Source organism: Kogia breviceps, chromosome 14 (assembly GCF_026419965.1).
Source record: "Kogia breviceps isolate mKogBre1 chromosome 14, mKogBre1 haplotype 1, whole genome shotgun sequence".
NCBI lineage: Eukaryota > Metazoa > Chordata > Mammalia > Artiodactyla > Physeteridae > Kogia > Kogia breviceps.
The window spans coordinates 68,182,696-68,203,634 of NC_081323.1; the positions used below are offsets into that span (position 1 = coordinate 68,182,696).

General features: G+C 43.5%; 1 protein-coding gene across 2 annotated transcripts in view; it reads left to right on the top strand.

Moving 5' to 3' along the window:
* Positions 1–20,939, top strand: part of VPS35L (VPS35 endosomal protein sorting factor like) — a 130,778-nt gene that overhangs the window by 88,543 nt on the left and 21,296 nt on the right. For both annotated transcript variants that reach the window (XM_059036954.2, XM_067012677.1), the window contains exons 24-27: positions 1,473–1,571; positions 3,088–3,165; positions 3,994–4,108; positions 18,008–18,147. In XM_059036954.2, coding sequence (XP_058892937.1) covers positions 1,473–1,571; positions 3,088–3,165; positions 3,994–4,108; positions 18,008–18,147 — 432 coding nt within the window. The remainder of the gene's footprint in view (positions 1–1,472; positions 1,572–3,087; positions 3,166–3,993; positions 4,109–18,007; positions 18,148–20,939) is intronic.

Genomic DNA, 20,939 nt, shown 5'->3' on the forward strand with positions numbered 1-20,939 from the left:
ATGTCAGAGGTATGGCAGAACTGGGGCTGGAGGATCCAGGACAGCCTTGAGCACGTGTCTGGGGTCTTGGTGGTGGCTGTCGGCTGGGGTGGCTTATTTCTCGGCCATGTGACCTCTTTCTCTCCATCATTGTCTCATCATTCACTCATCTCAGTGAGCTCTTGTGCGGTGAGGGCGAAATCAGAAGCTGCGGGGCCTTTGGAGGTTCAGAAATCACACAGTGATCTGTGCTGCTTCCTGCTTCATTCTGTTGGTCAAAGCAAGTCCCAGGGCCAGCCCTCTGGAAGTGGGGGAAAGCAGGCTCCACCTTCGGATGGGAAGAGTCTACAGGGACACTGCGAAGGGACAAGCAGAGCAGGAGGCATTGTTGCAGGCTTCTTTGGGAATAACCCACCAGTCCATCCCCACCAGAACAACCTTTGCCTTAATTCTCAGGGCACAAATCTAAAATACCCACTGCTGCCAGTATCTGCTGTTGGAATAGGAAAATCAAGACAAAAGCTGACTGAGATGAAAGTACCTAGATCACTTTGAAAATCACCTTGAAAATGTGACTCATTCAACATCAGGGGTCAATTTAACTGTGGGTAAAATACCAATTTTGATGAAAATTCAGGATTAGCCTTTTTATGTATTGAATACCTATGACTGTCACCAGGTGCCTCTCTTGTTCCCCTGAGTTATATGCTGATCACGTGGTATTTATCCTTTTATGGGTTTATCTGAAAGCCACCCAGTTATAATGGAAAGGAATATGAGGAAATAAGATGTGAAACCTGATAGCTATAATGGAAAATGTGACATTAAACCTCCTCCAGACAAAAATGATTGCTGTAGCAGTAAACTTTGTCCTACCAACCAGCTGTTCATAAATTTGAAGAAATAGGAGTAGAGGGGATTTTTTAATGGTGGAAAAACATCCATCTATGGCTCTAGCAGCCACCAGTGAGCTGCTGAGGTTGGAATCCCCTTCAGGAAGCAGAAAGGTTTGGCCCTTATGAGGGAACATAAGGGTTCATAAGGGAACCTAAGCCCCTCTGACAAATGGCTCCCAATCACCAAATCTGTGTTCTGTCAAAAGGCCACAGCTGATAAACAAAATTCTATCATTTCCATTCCATTGGTTTCCTTCTTGCCTGGGAAATCCTCTTTACATTTTGAGATTCTGTTTTATACCCTTTGGTCTTTTTGTGTTCTACAACAATGCCAATGTCATGAAGATGAGGTGGTAATAGTAACGTTTCCGCTGTGTGCTGGGTGAAGTCATGGGAAGTCTAACTAGAGTATATTGCGGTGCACGGATGTGTGTGTTTGCTTACATATGACTGAGATAGCCACCATTTATAGCTGTGGGATTTGGGGTGACTTGTCATCACAGCATCTCCCCTGCCCCCACGAGCTCAGGCAAAAGCTTTCCAATTGTGTGCTCACAATGGAGATAACATCATCAGCATCTTTCTCCTTGACTCTAGGTGTCCTTTGGCCGTGATTTTGAACAACAGCTGAGTTTTTACGTTGAGGCCAGGTCGATGTTTTGCAATCTGGAACCTGTTCTTGTGCAATTGATTCATGTAAGGATTTTCATGCATTCATGTGTTCTCTCAATACATATTTATTGATCATTGAGGCATGCATCAATTTTAATCTGGGATTCTTCTGGCTCCATATTGCTTCTGTTCCCAAGGCATGAAAGGTGTTTTCTCAAAGGTTAATAAAATCTGCAACTTTGCTTAAGCCTTTGAGTGGTTTTATTGGCCTCTTTTTCTCTGAAATTTTCATATTCTCATTCCTGCGTGCCAACAGCAAAGAGTTAAGTGAGTTGCATTGATTATTTAGTTATAGAAATACTAACCTCATTAGAATTTCTTGTTGCCTAACCAGAGTCCCAGCTTTCTTGGATCATGGTGCCTTTCAGTAACTTTTCATGGTGCCCTTAGGCCAAAAGGAAGAAATAACAGTTCTGTTATTTAAGAAATTAAGTTCAAACAACTTAAGAATTTGTGTCCTAACAACTTGACAGCCCTCTGAACCAACAATATACATAAACTGAAAGAAAAATAATGTATTTTCATTCCATTCTTAAATCATCATACTTACTTACTAATAAAGTATATGCATCTATTGAACACTGCACAACTTCTTAAACCTTGGAATCAGATGGGACACCACTACTTTATCTCCCATTCCAGATAGATTTTTTTCTCCGCATTAATTTTTGCACAGTGCTTTTTATCACAGCATCTGCTAAAAACCCAATTTTGCAAAGATATGAAATGACTGCAAGGAATGTACCATGGTCTATGAGCTCCCTCACACTAGTGCTTTGCATAGTGTTCAACCCTTGAGCCTTGCTGCGGTTGTCCAAAAAATGTGGTGCCCCTGTGATTTTTCTGCAACACCCTGGGATGTCATGGTATACAGTTTGGGAACCATAGGTCCAAAATTTTTATATTTGTGTAAAGATTCCCTAAGGTCCTTGAGTTGCTTCGTGTAAATTCAAGGAAAATAACCTTTTTATGTGTGTTTGTCTGCTGGTTATCAGATTTTGTAGCATTACTAAGCTTCAGACCTATTTATAAGGATTAAATATAAGACTTATAAGGATTAAATGAGCTCGGAACATGTAGCTCCTAGAACAGCACCTGATTTTCTATAAGTGATGATGTGGCTGCTATTATACTGTTCTTACGGTTACTGTTAGTGTTGCAGAGCTACTTTGTATGGTCTGCATCCAGTTTTGGAGGTTTCTGTTAAGATCTCTAAGATCTTAAGCTTAGTGTGTGGGATTTCTGGAAATGGAATAAGTGAACCCTAGCTATTCATTAAACCAGAAAATATTCATTTATTACGCCGGTTGATAGGCATGACTTAACTCAGCGAGTGTCCCTTGGAGATGTTTGCTGAAGCCGAGATTGAATCTGGCCTGATGACCCCTTTGCCATTTCAGGGTTTGGTGCTCACTAGTCTTGGTTCCGGTTAGCTTGTTCTCATTGACTTGTATGCAGTTAATGTCTAAATCTTTCTGGAAGATGTTAATCTGAATCAGCCAGCATTTCATTCCCATTTCTGTTTTACTGATTAATCTAGAGTGTGAACCGGTTGGCAATGGAAACAAGAAAAGTAATGAAAGGAAATCATTCCAGAAAGACGGCTGCATTTGTCCGGGTATGTTCTAAAGATAAGACTCACAGACTTTGAACTCCAGTGGGCTGTTCCTTTTTCGAGTTTCTGAATTGCTATTCCCAGAAAAAGATTAAGGGTGGTTTAGTATTGATTTTCCAGATTTTTCCTTGCATATCTCTGACTGACCAGTTTTCTTAATGCTTTGAAAAGAAATGATCAAAGGAGTCTGACTTTTGATACATGTTACAGGGAGGGGGTTGAGAAATGGATTTGCAATTTTGTGTGCCAGCTGAGCTACCTCTGGCTTGTGCCTGTAACTGGAAGGCCTAGTACCTTTTTTCCCTCTTGATAAATTCCCAACTTTGAAAGAAATTTGTTTCTTGAGTATGCTGCTCAAAATATTATCAAAGCAATACATATCCATGCTTTAAAAATAAAATCATACTAAAAAGATTACAGTGAAAAAGAAAGCCTCCCGGCCCTGCCCTTTCTCACCATATACCTCTCTCCTCAGTCAACCACCTCAAACCCTTTTTAGCAATTTCTTCTTCAAATTACCTATGTATTTTTTAACTAATTGGTTTTAACAGCCGCTCCTTTAACTTATCAATATTAGGTGTTATCTATTTACTTCCTGCGACGATGGATGAGGATTTATTTTTCATACACCATTACTCTCCTTGGTTGCCCCTCCCCCTCCTCCCAAAGAAGCAAATACAGCAGAAGCCAGGGGGAGAAATTGGGGTTCCTAATGGGGAGATTAATTATTTTAGCATTTTTACTTGAAAATATATGGTGGATGAAAACAAGAGTGTTAATCCATTGTGATGGCATTGCCATGTAACCTGCTGCTTCTTCCCTTTCTTCTAGGCCTGCGTTGCCTACTGCTTCATTACCATTCCCTCCCTGGTGGGAATCTTCACCCGCCTCAATCTCTACCTGCATTCTGGTCAGGTGGCCTTGGCCAACCAGTGCCTCTCCCAAGGTGAGCCCATCACTCACTTTCTCCTCTCCTCTGCTCTCAGACACTTCCTGGCTCCTTAGGAAAGCAGACTCAGCAGTATGTGGATATGCGTATGTGAGTGTGTAGAGAGAATCCTTAAAGGAGGAAAGAAAGAAAGAAGTGATCAACAAGTGACGAGTTGTAAATCTGTTTCTTTAGTAGGAAGCGCCTCGGACACACACACGTTTATAGCGTCAGACAGATTACAGAGCATGGGTAATTTGTTGTAAGGACCTTCCTAAATCTGTCTCAGGCAGGCCAGGTCAGGTGGCTCAGACCTCCCTAGAGAGTTTTAGAAGTTAGGGCTGCTTATTCACAGCAGATTCAAGTTTATCTGTTGTTTTCAATGTGCATTTGTTTAAAACCCCAGAGATACAGTAGTAGAATCTAATCAGTAGAGAATGAAGACTCTAGATAGCTTGCTATTAGGTATAAAAATTCTGCCCAAGACCCGTTTCCGTACGAGGTACAGAGCCCTCCTGGAACCAGGATCGTGCGATTGGTTTATTTAGGAGGCGATCCCAGTGAGTGTCAGTAGGGGGAGGGGGAGGGGAGACCAGGAAGGGAAGGACGCCAGTAAAGGGTGCGCTGGTGGGTGGGTTAGCACTGTGGGAAGCTGGGGTCCTTCCCACTGAGGCCTCAGTGTCACCAAAGTCCTCAAACATGATTGCTATCCAGGAACCTTTTCAAACTCTGCTTGGTTTTGCTGTAGACTCCTGGGCGCTCTAGTAGCCTCCTAGCGCATTTGGAATTAAACCAGCCGCCTTGGCTAAAGTCCCTGTGTGGTCTGGTGCCTTCCGGCCTTCTGTCCTCATCTTACACCACGCTTTAGCCACACCGGCTTTTTTCTGTTCTTTGAACATACTAAGCTGTCTTCCAGTTCAGAGCCTTTGCACTTGCTGTTCGCTCTTTCTAGAATGATCTCACCCCCAGATATTTGCAATTTTTAAATTACTAGGCCAGAGATGAGAATCAAGCCTCACCTCTTCCAGGGTCCTTTCCTGTCCACTCTAGCTAAAGTAGCTGCACCTCCCCAATCACGCTCTGTGGCATCCTCCTCTTGTCCTCATTGCATTTACCTTGTTCTGATGCTTTTTTACTTGTGTGTATTTGTTTACTTATTGTCTGGACACCCTCTTTCCCCACGAGGACTGCAAGTCCCACAAGAGCAGGTATGTCCTCATTATTTGTCAGTAAACATGGAACTTTCTCCTAGTGCCTGCTTTGGTAAGGATGGTGGGTTTGCAGGAAACAAAACAAAAATTAACGGCCACTGCCCAAACTCCAGTGATATGCAAAATGAATGTTAGATTAGCTTAATTAATTAGATTAAATTAATGTTAGGAAATTTTAAATCTTATAAACTGGTTCCCTCTTAAAAAGGTCAGGAGTAGTAGACCCACGTGGGGATCCCTGAGTTTGGTGTCACCTGTAACACTAGGAATGGGTTGTGAGCTGCAGATACCAGAGCTGTGAGCTGCACGTGGAGGCCCCGCAAGCCTAGATCCTTCTTCTCCCAACTTGCTTCTTGCTATTTTTTGTTTTCAAAAAAGCAAAACAAATTCTTAAGCTAAATAAAGATTTGCTGCTCCCAAGAGCTGTTGGAGGAGAGCTGGGAATGACAGTTTCCCTGCTGGGATGCCCTCGGTCCACACCTGGAGATAAGTAGCATCAGAGCAGACTGGTACCTGGGTGTGGGCAGTCAGCGCGCCCTGTGTTAGAGCTCTGGACTCCTCCTCTACCTCCCCTGCACTTTAAGCTGCAGCAGGGTGGGCAGGAATGTGGAGTCCACTTCATGCTTAATAATTTATCTGATGGTTTTGCTCAAGTCTCTAAGTGCTGTGGTGCTAAACCGTAAAAGGCTGTTGTTGTTTTTCTGAAAGCCACATGCAGCAATTGCTGGCCAAAATAAATAATACATTCAATTACTGAGAATGGGAAGGCTAAATGTAAATTAAATGAAGCTTGTGGAAGTGGGCCACTTTGGTTTGTTTGCCTCCTTAAACATCCCCCCTCTCAGCTGGTTATAAAACATCCCCTCCCTGCTATTCATTTTCCAGCCTCCCTTGATCCAGCCTCGGCTGTATCTTTTTTTTTTTTTTTTTTTTTTTTTTTAGCGGTATGCGGGCCTCTCACTGTTGTGGCCTCTCCCGTTGCGGAGCACAGGCTCCAGATGCGCAGCCTCAGCGGCCATGGCTCACGGGCCCAGCCGCTCCACGGCATGTGGGACCCTCCCGGACCGGGGTACGAAACCATGTCCCCTGCATCAGCAGGCGGACTCTCAACCACTGTGCCACCAGGGAAGCCCACGGCTGTATCTTCTTTATCAGGCTGTGGCTTTGCCAGGGCTGGCTCAGCCCAACAAGTAAACTCCCATTGAACTCTCAGCCGGGCCACCGTGGAATGCTGACGAAAGCTTATTATGGGGAGGCCCAGTTCTGGTCCTTTGGACACACTGGTTCAGTGTGTAGACTGGATCATGTGGGGATTTGGTCTGGGGTCACCCATTGCCCCAGATATTTAGGAGAAATGAAGGACTTGCAAATCAGTTGTTTGATCAAGTGCTTCTGACCTAGATGTGGCCCAGAGATGCCTGTTCACTGTCACTGGATAGCTCCTTGCCCTTGTTTATCAGTGGTTCTTTCTGGAAGGTTACCACCAGGCCACAGCAAGAGCAGATTCTTTCTCCTTTATTTTTATCATGGTTCCTTTATCTTTACAGTTTCTAACCTCAGAAAGGAGGATGTTTTACAAAGGAAGTAATGTTAAAGGTGGGTCTTGAAAGAAGAGCATTTCTTTATCAGGGAAGGGCTATGGGGAAGGGAAGAAAGAATAGTTGGCCTTCCAGGTAGAGGAGATGGCCTGAGCAAAGGCATGGATGTGTGAGATTACATGTTATGTTAGGGATAAGGCCCTGATGAATGGTGAGTTTCAAGCCTTCTGAATGCAGTGGTCCCAATCCTGATTCTGCTACTTGTGAGTTGGATGCCCTTGGACAGATTGGCCATATGGTGCCTCAGTTTTTCCATCTGTAGAGTGGAGATGATGGCAGTGATTCCTGTCTGTGGTGGATTAGATGAGATAACATACTTGGAGCACTTGGCCCACTGGCACACAGTAGCGACTCAGTAAATATTAACTTAGTATAACCGTCTCTCAAAAGATGAAAGTATGCCTTGGAGTTTAGAAGCTAACTGTAGACAATGCAGCTCTGCAATCTCTGAGTTCTGAAAGCCAATTCTTATACGCAGAACCTTGGAAAATCTGCAGGAAAGCTGATCTTCATTTCAAGATAAGCCTGCTGAATTATCCTGAAAATAACAGATCTGCAGTTCCTTTGAAAATGAAACAATAGTGAGAACAATTAAAGCAAAATAGTGGTAAAAAGAACGGTTTTTGTTCTTATCATTAATAATAGTGCTTTTCCCTCCTACAGAATTCTTTTCCCCTCCGTTTATTTGAAAATTTTTTCTTCTTCCAGTTTTACTGAGATATGACATACACTGCTGTATAAGTTTAAGGTGTACAGCATAATGATTTGACTTACATACAGCATGAACTGATTATCACAGTAAGTTTAGTGAATGTCCATCATCTCATATAGGTACAAAGTTAAGGAAATTTTAAGAAGTACCTTTTCCTTGTGATGAGAACTCTTAGGATTTACTCTCTTAACTTTCATATATAACATACAGCAGTGTTCATTATATTTATCGTGTTGTACATTACGTCCCTGGTACTTAGTTATCTTATAAGTGGAAGTTTATTCCTTTTGACTGCCTTCATCCAGTTCCTCCTCCCCCCATCCCTCACCTCTGGTAACCACAAATCTGATCTATTTTTCTAGGAGTTTGGGTTTTTTGAAGTATAATTGACCTATAACACAATATAGTGATTTGACATTTCTCTACATTTCAAAATGATCACCATCATAAGTCTAGTTATGATATGACACCATATAAAGATATTACATCATTATTGACTATATTCCCTACACTATGTATTTCATACCTGTGACTCATTTACTTTGCATCTGGGAGGTGGTACCTCTTAATCTCCCTCACCTATGTCTCTCCTTTCCCGTCCCTCTTCCTCTCTGGCAACCACCTGTTTCTCTTTTATGTTTGTTCATTTGTTTTAGTTTTTAGATTCTACCTATTCCCCCCCCCCACTTTTTAAAAATTAAATTAAATTAAATTTTTTTTATACAGCAGGTTCTTATTAGTTATCCATTTAATACATATTAGTGTATAGGTGTCATTCCCAATCTCCCAGTTCATCCCAGCACCACCCCCACTCCCCTACTGCTTTCCACCCTTGGTTCCCTCCCTTTAAAAATGTACTTTCTTTTACTTATTTTTTGCATCTTCATCTTGGAGAGCTGTGCTCACAAGCCATGTCTTAAGGAAAAGCCCCAAACAAAAGTTAGGTAGGGTTCTCCTGTAAGACATATTATCCTCACACTGTACACTTTTCCTTCGATAATCCAGTGTTTTATTTCTAACCCTCGGTGTGTGTGGTTGCTAGAGACCAGTTATTATAGATTGAACATTAGATAAACTTATTTAGGAGGCAATCAGAATTAAGATAAGGAATGCCTAATCCTTTCTGCTTAGGGAAATCTAAGCTTAATATCCACAGAAGAACTTCACAACCTCCTGTGAGCTGCTGCAGGGACGGCAGGAAGGTGTATCATCCCCACAGTATCCCAGAGATGTGAGTCACGTGACACATGGGCTGAGCATGCTTGGCTCAGAGAGGCCTTGCTGATCAGAGATAAAAGGAGAGCGTACAGGCACCTCTTATGGTGCTGCTGAAACTGAGAAGTCATCTGTACGTCTGAGTGGACTTTCCACATTAAGTGTCGACATTCTGCATAAATCAGGTGGCAGAATCAAGGTTAGATTAATGCTTCATTGTTATCAGTGACAGCTTAATGAATGAGGTATTGTCCCTAGGCATTCATATTTCTTTAAATCTTGCTCTATACACAAATCACCAAAATAGTGGTCCTTAAATCCTCAAACTTAATTCCTATAATAACAAGCTCTGTTATAAAAACACAGTTTTAGTAATAAAGAGTATTGAGTCTCTATGAATAACTTGCTTATGGATAATAACTTGGCCATTTAGACTATGAGGCTTTATCCAAAGACACCCCTATCACTTGGTGACAGCACATCTTCATGGCAGACTGCCTTAGTCTCTTTGGGCTGCTATAGCAAAAATACCATAGACTGGGGGGCTTAATCAACAGACATTTGTTCCTCACAGTTCTAAAGGCTGGAAGTCCAAGATCAAGCTACTGGCAGATTCAGTGTCTGGTGAGGACTTCTAGTTCACAGACTGTCTTCTCACTATGTCCTCACATGGCAGAAGGGATAAGGAGCTCTCTGGGGTCCTTTTTATAAGGGCACTAATCTATTCAAGAGGGCTGCACCCTCATGACCTAATCACCTCCCAAAGGCCCCACCTCCTAATACCATCACATTGGGGTTTAGGATTTTAACCTATGAATTGGTGGGGGATAAACATTTAGTCCACAACACAAAGTTTGAGAGAGTAGGCTGTGCCCTGATGTTGCATTTTATACAGTACTTTCCACTATATAGATATAGAATCCAAACCTAATGGAAAAGGTTGAAAACTGGTGAAGATGTTTCGCAGTGGGGTTGATAGAACTTGAGAGAGTGAATAGTACTTGTAGCCTGAACCCTGCTTTAATGAGGTATATTCAAGGGATGGGAGACTTTCAACCACTCATGACATTTTGTTTTAAGAAATGTGATGTTTCCTTTCCTGGAGTTCCCTGGATTAGGACAGTTGTCCTTCTGAGTTGTCCAGGAGGGCATATGATGGCTGAAGGTCTGGGAATGGGGTGGAGTGGATTACTGTGAGGTCTTGTTTAGCCTGGGAGTTTATGACTCTGACAAGTAGTAAAGATTTCCATTAGCACTGACCTAATGCATTATTTAAAAAATAAAAAGCTACCTCTGAAGCTGGTCTGGGTTATCACTTCTTGACAGTCTCTTATGATTCATGTACTGAATCATCTTCTATATCACAAATGCCAAGGACACAGAAGGATGAACTTACTCTCAGAGATCACAGTTAAATCTGAGTTTTATCATGTATGGAGTGCATTTAAATCTTAATGATTTTTATTTTAATATTTCGTGCTCATTTGAAAAAAATTCTAACAGTACAGAAATATAGATCTTAAAGAAAATAAAAAACCTTCAAATAAAGTCACCAGTAATCCACTCTGTCTCCTCACCTCTAAAAAATATCCACTGTTCACAGTTAGTATATTTCTCTTGATTTTTTTTCTTCTATATATACATTAAAAAATACACTTTCATTCTCATATGCTGTCTGCCTCTGTCCTCTGCTCTTCTCTCCTACCCGTCTGTCTATATTCTTATATAAATACGCACTCCCCCCAACCTCAGAAACGGGAATGTGTCTTCCCTAGTGTTTTTCAATTTGCTTTTTTTGCTTATCTTGGCTTCTCTCCTCATACCCCCTTCCTGCCCACCATGTTAATACATGTATTAATAGATCTACCACTCTATTCTTTGTAATGACTGTTCAGTACCCTTTTTCTTTTTTTTTGGCAAGGGGATGGGCTGTAAATTATTTCCCCAACCGCCCCCCCCCATTTTTTCCCCAAACTCTTACTGAAAAATATTTGGACTCTTTCTAGTTTTTTGCTCCTACAGACAGTGAGCAACCGTCATCTTAATTCTGAGCATTTTGAAACTGACAGTTGTCCAATTGACTGATATTTTTGTCTCTTAGAACATGGAACCCTGTTGTTCAGAGACATATGCAGAGCTTCAGCGCACAACAGATAGCAGTCAGGCTCCTCAGGTGGGCATGTGTGTGGGAGGCCGCTGGCCCCTCAGTTTTCTACGGGAGCTGGAAGAGAGCTCAGAGCACAGGGTGAACAAAACCTTTTCAAGCCTTGAGAAGAAGGTTCCATGCAAGTGAAGCTTTCTAGAGAGCTATGTATGACTCCATTTGTAGAGCAGATGATCAGAGAGGAACCTTCCTGGCACATTGGCTGTGGGTTGCAGTGCAGTCCCTGGGGCCCTGGAAGATGTGTGCCACCCTCAGCTTAGTGCCTCGCTTTATGCACATGAGCAGGGTGGGCGTCCCTGAGGGCAGCAGGAGTGCCAGAGTCCACAGTGGCCCTTCCCCAGTCTCATGCCCGCCTGCCCTGCCCTGGTAAAGAAGGAAGGGGCTACTCCTCAGAAACGCCCTTTGACCATCCTGCCTATGTATCTCACTACCCTTTCTGTTTTGTACATTTCTGTGACTGAAAATTTTATAATAAGCTTGTATTGACTTTGCTAAAGAAAAATTAGTTGGGGAAATTTATAAATAAAAATTCCAAAATAGTAACCTAGCGGTACATGAAAGATCCTGGTTTCCTTCACTCTCAGCCACCACTCTGTAACACGCTTAATAGCTTGGCATTATCTTGCCTCCCTTTCTTTATGCATCTACCTAAATATATATATGTATATTTATTCCTGTAAAAATAGGATCATACTGTATGCAGTTGTATAACATTTTGTACCTAATATATCATAGGTATCTGTATTATACATCAAAACATATCAATGTACCTTATTTTCTTTATTAGCTATATCATTTCTATGGTGTGGCACCACAATAATTTCTTTAGTCTCTTACGGTCGGGTTGTTGTCAGTTTTTCTCCAGTTGAGCTCAGTTGATACAAAATACCTTCATCTAAGGAGAACCATTGGCCCAGTTGTTTACAGCAGCCAGGCAGCATGGGTAATCCAGATAATCCCAACATCCCTAGTTTACTTAGTACCTTCAACTGAGCCCTTATTTTCAGCTCTTCCCAGGGTTTGCTAGTGACATCTCTTGGTGACCATTCTGTAGTTTTAGTGGCTTTGTGTGTTTGATTTCCTCATGTCCTGAGGCTTCTAGAATATCATCCTCCTTTCATGTTCTGCAGACTCTTTGAAACTGCCCAGATTGGGAAACAGGAAAACCTGAAATCTCAGACAATTATCTAAAGTTCCGTGATAATGGTCTAACAAGCCTCCCGGCCCTTACTCACTGTATATGTGAAATGATGAGGTAGCCTGCCCTGGCTGAATTTCATTATTACCGACTACCTCTGTTTGCTTCTGGCTGAATGTCTCCAGATTAAAGCTTTCAGAATGTGCCATTTGCTGTTGGAAAGTCATATTCTGCATTTAGCTGAAGGATTTAGAACAATTGTTCTCAAACCTGTTGAATCATAAAATTCGCCGGAGAAGCTTGTTTAAAAAAAAATGGATCAGTTGATTAAGATGGTAAATTTTATGTTATGTGCCTTTTACCTCTTAAAAAAAAATTGGAAGAAAAAAGGAAATGGACCAGATTCCACTTTGTAGCTATAAAAGAGAATGAAGATGTACTTTATATGCATGATAGATTAATCTCCAAGACGTGTTGTTAAGTGGTGGGGAAGGAGTTGCAAAATGGTGTCTACCATATATTGACTCTGCAGAAAGAGAAGGAAGGAAAGGGAAAATGTATTTGTTTCTGTGCACTTAGAAGCATACCCAAGCAGCAGGTAATCCTCTTTGCCTCTGGGAAGGGAAACTGGATGGCCAGGGACCAGAGTGAGAAGGAGTGTTACCTCTGGAATTTTAAATCACCTGACTCTGTTACCTATTCAAAGATAAATATTTTTTTAAAGTTAGATTTCCGAGTCTCTATCTTGGATAGTCTGGTTTAATACGTTTAAGGTGGGGCCTGGGAACCCATATATATTTTTTAAATAACAGCTTTATTGAGACCTGATTCATGTATCATAAAATCCGTCCTTTTAAAGTGTACAGCTCAGTGGTTTTTAGTATATTCAGAGTTGTGTGATCATCGTCACTAATTACAGAATGTTTCCACCTCCCCAAAAGAAAACCCCGAATCCATTAAGCAGTCACACCCTGTTCCCCCTCCCACAAGCTTCCCCCAGCCACCAATCTGCTTTTTGTTTTGATGGATTTGCCCATTCCAGTCACTTCAAATAAAAGGAATCTTACAATGCAGATCTTTTATGACCGGCTCCGCTCATTTAGCATAATGATGTCAAGGGTCGTCCATATTGTCGTGTGTACCTACGCATATATGCCGCATCCATGTAGAATTGGAGGAGCTGCCAAATCAGTTTGCGAAGTGGCTTTACCGTGTTCCATTCCCATCGGCAATGTTTGGGGGCCTGGGGGTCTGTGTTTTCACACGGATCTTGGTGATTCTTACGCTCAAGCAATTTTGGAAAACACCGTCTCCAGTAGTAGCCCAGTCCCTTTTACCGTGGCTGTTTGGCTTCCACCCAGTGCCCAGAAGCACTGAAGGATGTGTGGATCGCTGTGCAGAGAACAGCAGCAGAATGCCTCTCTGCAGAGCAGTCAGCACCCCAAGAAAAAGGATCTTAAACAGAACGATCTCTGGGGTGAGGTCAGCCAGGCTTGAGTGGGGTTTTTTGGTTTGTTTTAATTTTTTTTAAGATGGAATATGGAAAAGAAGTCTAGCCGTTCCTTGAAACCTCGGAAGATTCAGATGGAGGGATGCATAGGATGGGGAAGCGAGTGCATAGGTTGGTACATGCTTTTTCCTTCCCCCAGTGGAACAAGGATCATAGTCTTTATGAATGGGAATCTGATTTCTCCTTTTTTCTAGAAGTCTTTTTTTAAAAAAACAGTGTAACCCATTTTATCTGTAATGGTCTTCTGTGACTTTTTAAGTTTTTCTTCTGTGACTTTTAATAGCCACAAATAAAGTGTTATGTGCTGTAGGGTATATAGAAATAGAAATATAATATTGTACACGTGAAACATATAATGTTTCAATTTTTAAAAAAATGTTATATGATATTGGCATGATTATTCTGAACTCTCAACTATGAGGAGAAACTGTTTTCATACACAGTAGGATTTGAGTTCTAATTACTAAGACAAAATTGAAAGGTCTTCCAGACAAGATTTTATATATGGGGCAAGTCTTCCGAGGATAGAAATAAAAATCTGCTTTGGAACATTTCCTGCCTCAACCCTTAAATATCTGTTTCTTTTAGCTCCCTCCTTTGGAATGGGAACTGAGCAGGGTGGCCGAGAGGAGTAGGGCACCCGGCACAAAGTGGGTCCCTCTTTAATGAGCCATAAGAATAGGTACTTTTCTCAGGGCCACTTGGTAACAAACACATAAATAGAATAAATAAATGGTCTTTCAGGTTGTTCTGAGCAGAATTTTAATTTCCGCCGAGAAAGCCTCTTCACTTTGTTTGATAATGGACTTAATGTCTTCACCGCAAAGCAGTGCCTACAGAGCCAAGAGGAAGACACCAGACCTGCTGGAGTCCAAGCCTACCTGTGCTCTAGGGGGTGAGGTCAAGGGTAGGCTCAGCTCAGTTTCTTATTTTTGTATTGTGGTTAAGTTTACACAACATAAAATTTACCATTGTAACCATTTTCGAGTGTACACTCAGTGGCTTTAAGTACATTCACAGTGCTCTGCAACCATCACCACCATCCATTTCCAGAACTTTTTCATCATCCCAAAGAGAATGAAACCCTGTACCCATTAAATAATACCTCTGTTCCCGCCTTCCCATTCTACTTTATCTCTCTGAATTTGACCACTCTGACTACCTCATACCAGTGGAGTTAGGCAGTGTTTGTCCTTTTCTCTGACCTGTTTCATTTAGCATAACGTTTTCAAGGTTCGTTCATATTTATAGCACATGTCAGAATTTCCTTCCTTTTTAAGGCCGAGTAATACTCCTTTGTATGTATATACCATGTTTTGCTTATCTGGTCTTTGATGGACACTTGCGTTGTTTCCACCTTTTGGCTCTTGTGAATAATGCTGCTGTGAGCATTCGTGTACAAGTATCTGTTTGAGTCCCTGCTTTCGTTTCTTTGCGGTATACACCTAGAAGTGGAATTGCTGGCAGATGGTAATTCTGTGTTTAACTTGAGGAACCACCAAGCTATTTTCCACAGCAACTGCACCAGTTTAGATTCCCACCAGCAGTACACAGAGATTCCAGTTTTTTTACATCTTTGCCAATATTTGTAAGTTACTTTTTTTTCATAGTGGCCATTCTCATGGGTGTGAGATGGTATCTCATAGTGGTTTTTCGTTTTTAATAAATTTATTTATTTTATTTATTTATTTTTGGCTGCGTTGGGTCTTCGTTGCTGCATGCGGGCTTTCTCTAGTTGCGGCGAGCGGGGGCTACTCTTTGTTGCAGTGCGCGGGCTTCTCGTTGCGGTGGCTTCTCTTGTTGCAGAGCACAGGCTCTAGGTGTGTGGGCTTCAGTACTTGTGGCATGAGAGCTCAGTAGTTGTGGCGCATGGGTTTAGTTCCTCCGCGGCCTGTGGGATCTTCCCAGACCAGGGCTGGAACCCGTGTCCCCTGCACTGGCAGGTGGATTCTTAACCACTGTGCCACCAGGGAAGTCCCTCTCTTGGTGGTTTTGATTTGCATTTCTCTCATGATGAATGATGTTGAGCATCTTTTCATATGCTTGATGTCCATCTGTGTATTTTCTTTGGAGAAATATCTATTCAGGGTAACCTTTAGTCAGGTTACCTGTTTTTTTCATTGTTGTAGAATTTCTTTGTGTATTCTGGATATAAACCCCTTATCAAATCTGTCATTTATAGACTTGTGTTTCTTTTTTTTTTTTTTTTCCGCGGTACACGGGCCTCTCACTGTTGTGGCCTCTCCCGTTGCGGAGCACAGGCTCCGGACGCGCAGGCTCAGCGGCCATGGCTCACGGGCCCAGCCGCTCCGGAGCACGAACACGCGTCCCCTGCATCGGCAGGCAGACTCTCAGCCACTGCGCCGCTACGGAAGCCCTTGTGTTTCTTTAAAAAAAAACACAAATCTGATTGTGTTCCTCAGTGCTGGTGATGGCCTTTAAACTCTGCTCAGCTCAGTCTTTTACCATCCCTGGGCTACTCTCACCTGGCCACTCAGCTTTTGAGCTTTGTTCATCATCTGGGCATGGAAATAATTGTACCTTCCCCATAGGACTGCTCGAGGACTGAGGATGTTAATTACCTTAAGATAGGGCCTAGGAGTTCCTCTGGTTTCCATGAACAGTGCCATTTACTACTGTGTGTAGGCCAAGACAGAAGACCCTGCAGCTTCTGAACTCTTTCTGGGAGGTTTATTCTACCAGAGCCCCTATATCAAGACAAGATCAGCTGCTTCGTGTCCCCCTTAGAACAGAGCATACGACAGGCTCCCAGCAGATAGATATCAATTAGTGTGGTCACATTGGGCTCATCACCACACTTACGTTGTCAACTCTTGCCCCCTCTGTTTTCCCATGCGTGCCCACAATGCCCAAGAGAGTGCCGGTTCACAGTTGGCGCTTAATAACTTTGCTTAGGTGAATGTGGTACGGGTGTGGGTCCGGGGTCCTGGGAGGGAAGCTCCTGGAGCAGAGGTAACTTTATGTAGTAAACCCTGATATCAGTGTCTTTCCATACTGTGGCTTTTTCTTTGGAAGAAGGAAGAGAAGGCACTACCCCACTCTCCAGCCTCAGTCGCAGACTCTTCTCGTTAAGGGCCAGCCTCTGTTTCAGGCTGTGGCCGTTTGCTGTTGCATCTGCTCCTCTGCTGTGCTGGAGGGGCTTCCGGTTTTAACTCAGGGTGCTGCAGACCGGAGCACTGTTCTGTGTGCATCACCGCGAGCCGTTGCGGAGTGGAAGTGGATTTGAACCATGTAAACGTTTGATCTTGTCGGGTAGTTTAAAATTTCATTTGTCAGGTCAGTGTTCTATCTTGTTTTGACCCTGAGGCTCTTTCTCATGGTTAGCACTATGGCAGTTCTAGAAAGAACTCTCCTTCTCCCTCTCCGTCTACGGTCCCACCGACACACTAGTTCCTCCCCCCACCGGCTGTGTCCTCCTGTCTCCCTCCTCCCCCTTCCTCTCCATCCCTCCTCTCTCCCTCCTTCTCTTTCCTCTCCATCCCTCTCTCCCTCCTCCCCTTTCCTCTCCATCCCTCCTCTCTCCCTCCTCCCCTTCCTCTCTCTCCCTCCTCCCCCTTCCTCTCCATCCCTCCTCTCTCCCTCCTCCCCTTCCTTCCTCCCTCTCACCCTTGGAGGTCTTCTTGTTTTATAGTCTATTTCATAGTTCTTAAAGTATCTTCATTTTCCAAATGATTCTCTGGAACTGTCACCTAACCAGAAGTCTTTAAAAGCCGTGTGTGTGTGGGAGGGGTGTGGGTGTGGGTGTGGGTGTGGGTGTGTGTCCACCCGTGAGCGTGCACACCTTCCTTCAGGCATTTCCACTATTATTTCTTTAACAAATACAGTGTGCATTAGAGTAGATTCAGACAAACCAGAACTTGAGCCTGGGCTCCACCACCACGGCTGGACCATCCCGCATACACAGGCCCTATGGTAGGACCGGGCACTTCTCATTCCACCCCTCATTTCCCACCTGTGAAGTAGGCTGCCCACAGCACTTTCCTCCTGTGGTGAACCGGAGGGTTCACTGAACCACTTCAGGTGAAGCCTTCAGTACAGGCAACTGCGACATCTATGCCCTCTGTAACAATTTGCCACGTGCTTTCTTCACGTATTATCTGAAGTCAGTTTGAGGTTCTGTAAGCCAAATTGCTCAAAGGAGGAAGCGGGGGAAGAGGAGAGCTGGGAGGCGGCAGCACTCTCTCAAGCGAATGTTCCAGTGAGTCGATCACAGTGCAGAAACCCTCTTCCAGGACCTGCCAGCTGTCTGGAGCCCTCGGTGAGGCCTGACTTCCAGGCCGTATGAAGAAGAAAGCAGACCCTGAAATTTTCAGCATTCTCATACACGGACTTTTCTTCTGTCTTGCAGCTGATGCCTTTTTCAAAGCCGCTATAAGCCTCGTTCCAGAAGTTCCAAAGATGATTAATATTGATGGAAAGATGCGGCCCTCAGAATCATTCCTTCTGGAATTCCTCTGCAATTTCTTTTCTACTTTATTAATAGTTCCGGTACGTTTCCCCAGAAGACCTGTAAGTGATGTCTTTCTTTGTCCTGTTTTATGTACATTCTTAGTCCTAAAAGTGCAGGAATGTTCTATCTATACCTGTATTGGTTTTCTAGTCAGATGTTTGAATTTTTCAATGTGTTTTCTATTCATTCTGTGCCCAGGGTATATAGTCTAGGCTCTCTGTATGGCCGAGGGGGTATCACTTAGTGGTGAGGGCTCAGGCCTCCGGACCAAGACACCTAGGGTAGAATCCCAGCTCCCCTTCCTTCCAGCTCTGTAGTTTCAGGTGATTGTGTAACATTACCAGGATACAGTTTACTCATTTACAAAATGGAAATAATAAGAGTATCTGCATCTCTAGGTTGTTGTGAGGATTAGGCGAGCAAATGTACATACGTGGTTAGAACAGTGCCTTAGCGCATAGTAAACACTTAAAAAGCTAATGGTGGTGTTATTTTGATGGCAAGTACCAGAAACCGCAACAAGATAGTAAAAGTCAAAGGGGATATTGTTGGAAGATGCTGGGGTTTCTCATGGAATATAGGAGATGAGAAATCAGGCTTGGGCTGGAAGGAACCAAGGCCACTCCCAGGATCCTAATAGGACCTTTACCCTAGTTGGGGTTCTTAACCTGGGGTCCACCTACCCCAGGGTTTCTGGCAGGGCAACCACGAATTTAGATGAGGAAAAAAAAGTTTTTTGTGTTTTTTGTTTGTTTGTTTGTTTGTTTTTACAAACCTCAGTGAAATTTAGCCTTTTGCCTCATTATGAATCACAGGCCATGAGCCACAGTACCGGTTGCAGTAGCTGGGACTTTGTCACGAAAATAATCAACAATATGTTTATATCACATTTCAGGTGTGAAAGTTATTTCAGAAGATCGTCTACATGTTTCCTTCCTTTAAAAGTGCAGAAGTTCTTAGGCCCATCATTACTTCACCAAGAAGTAATAGATTACAATATAACAAATACATTGAAAAAATATTTTGACAACTATATTTTAGCATAATTGATTGCCTTTGTAGTCTTACCTATTTTATTTTCTGCATTAAAAATAGTACTCTGAGTTGTGCATAGGCATCACCAGGTTGTAACAAGATCCAGGCACAAAACGGGTCGGCTCGTGATGAAGCCAGATGTACATAGGAATCGGAGATGCTTTTTATTTATTTATTTTTTTTGCGGTACGCGGGCCTCTCACTGTTGTGGCCTCTCCCGCTGCGGAGCACAGGCTCCGGACGCGCAGGCTCAGCGGCCACGGCTCACAGGCCCAACCGCTCCACAGCATGTGGGATCTTCCCAGACCGGGGCACGAACCTGTATCCCCTGCATCGGCAGGCGGACTCTCAACCACTGCGCCACCAGGGAAGCCCCAGAGATGCTTTTTAAAATAGAGTCTTGCTTTGTCCCATCCCCGCCTCCCCACTGAGGGTCTCACTCAGTAGGTGGGATTGGCCTCTGAACCAGCAGTTTTGAAAGCTCCCTCATCAAGTCAGGTGTAGGTGGTCCTAGGACCACACTTGAAGAAATGTCCCTCTGGACCCAGGCCATGAAAGCAGCCCAGCTCCCGTGGGTATGGGGCTCCTTTTTCGGGTGATGAAAATGTTCTAAGATTGACTGTGGTGATGATTGCACAGCTCTGTGAATATACAAGCCACCTATAAATTGTGCATTGTAAGTGGGTGAATTGTTGGGTGTATGAATTATATCTTAGTGAAGCTGAGAGAACAAAAAGTGAGTTGCTCTGAAGTTTCCGAGTTCAGATCCCAAGTTCTTTGAAGAGGGGCTGGGATATTCAGGAGGAGGGCTTGATGCTTGATTTCAGTGTTTTCAGATCTCCTTCTTAGTACTTTATAATCAATTTCTTTCTTTTTTGGATATTCTAGTTATTTGTCAGGTGACGAAATCGGGGTTTCTAATGAGGAAGTTGATCAATGTCATTGTTCATTGATTAATTGGGATGCATTTTCCTTCTGCATGTGGGGTTTTCTCTGTTAAAAATCACTGGAGCCTTGAAGAAAAGCTTGTGTTCGGTCCTGACCCGATGACTCAATAGCCTTGTGGCCTTGAGAAAGTTTTGTAACTTCCAGAGCCTCAGTTCTCACCTTTCTAAAATGTCATCCAAATGCACACCTAGCAGGGCTGCTGTGAGGATTGACTGAAATGATAGCTATGAAAGTGCTTTGTGAACCAGAAGCTTGGTCCCTGGGGTCACAATCTGATGACCAGTGGGTGGAATCCAGCCCGGAGACATACTTGTTGGGCACATCATGATGGAAAACATTTGGAACTAATCACCCACATTTAAAAATTGGTAGATCACAGGAAACCCCAGATATTTAGTTCCTTGTGAAAAATCAGGTCCAGCCTTGTGAGGCCCGTATTCCCCGCCTGGCCAGTTGGCCTCAGCTGGAGAGCCGCTGCCCTTCCCGGGGGGCATGTGCACTCTCTCCAGGTCCCCGGGTGCCTGTGGGTCCATTAAATCCTTTTCTGTTGCCTACCGTTCCCCTAGGCATTCAGGGGAACCCCCTGCCAGGCTTTATCGGTTCCTGGTATCAGTGCAGTGCTCAGGCTTTTGCCAGGATTTACTAAAGATGATGAGATGGAGAACAGCCACCGTTTGTGACTTCTTACTCGGTGCCCCGTGCAGTGCTGCCTCCCTTCGTCAACATTCAGTCTCTAGGAAAATGCCCCCGAAGCCTTGCAAGGTGGGAGTCCTTGTACCTTTTCCGCTTAAGGAGACCTGGAGCCCAAGAGGCTTGCCTGCGGTCGCGCTGCTGTTGACCAGCAGAG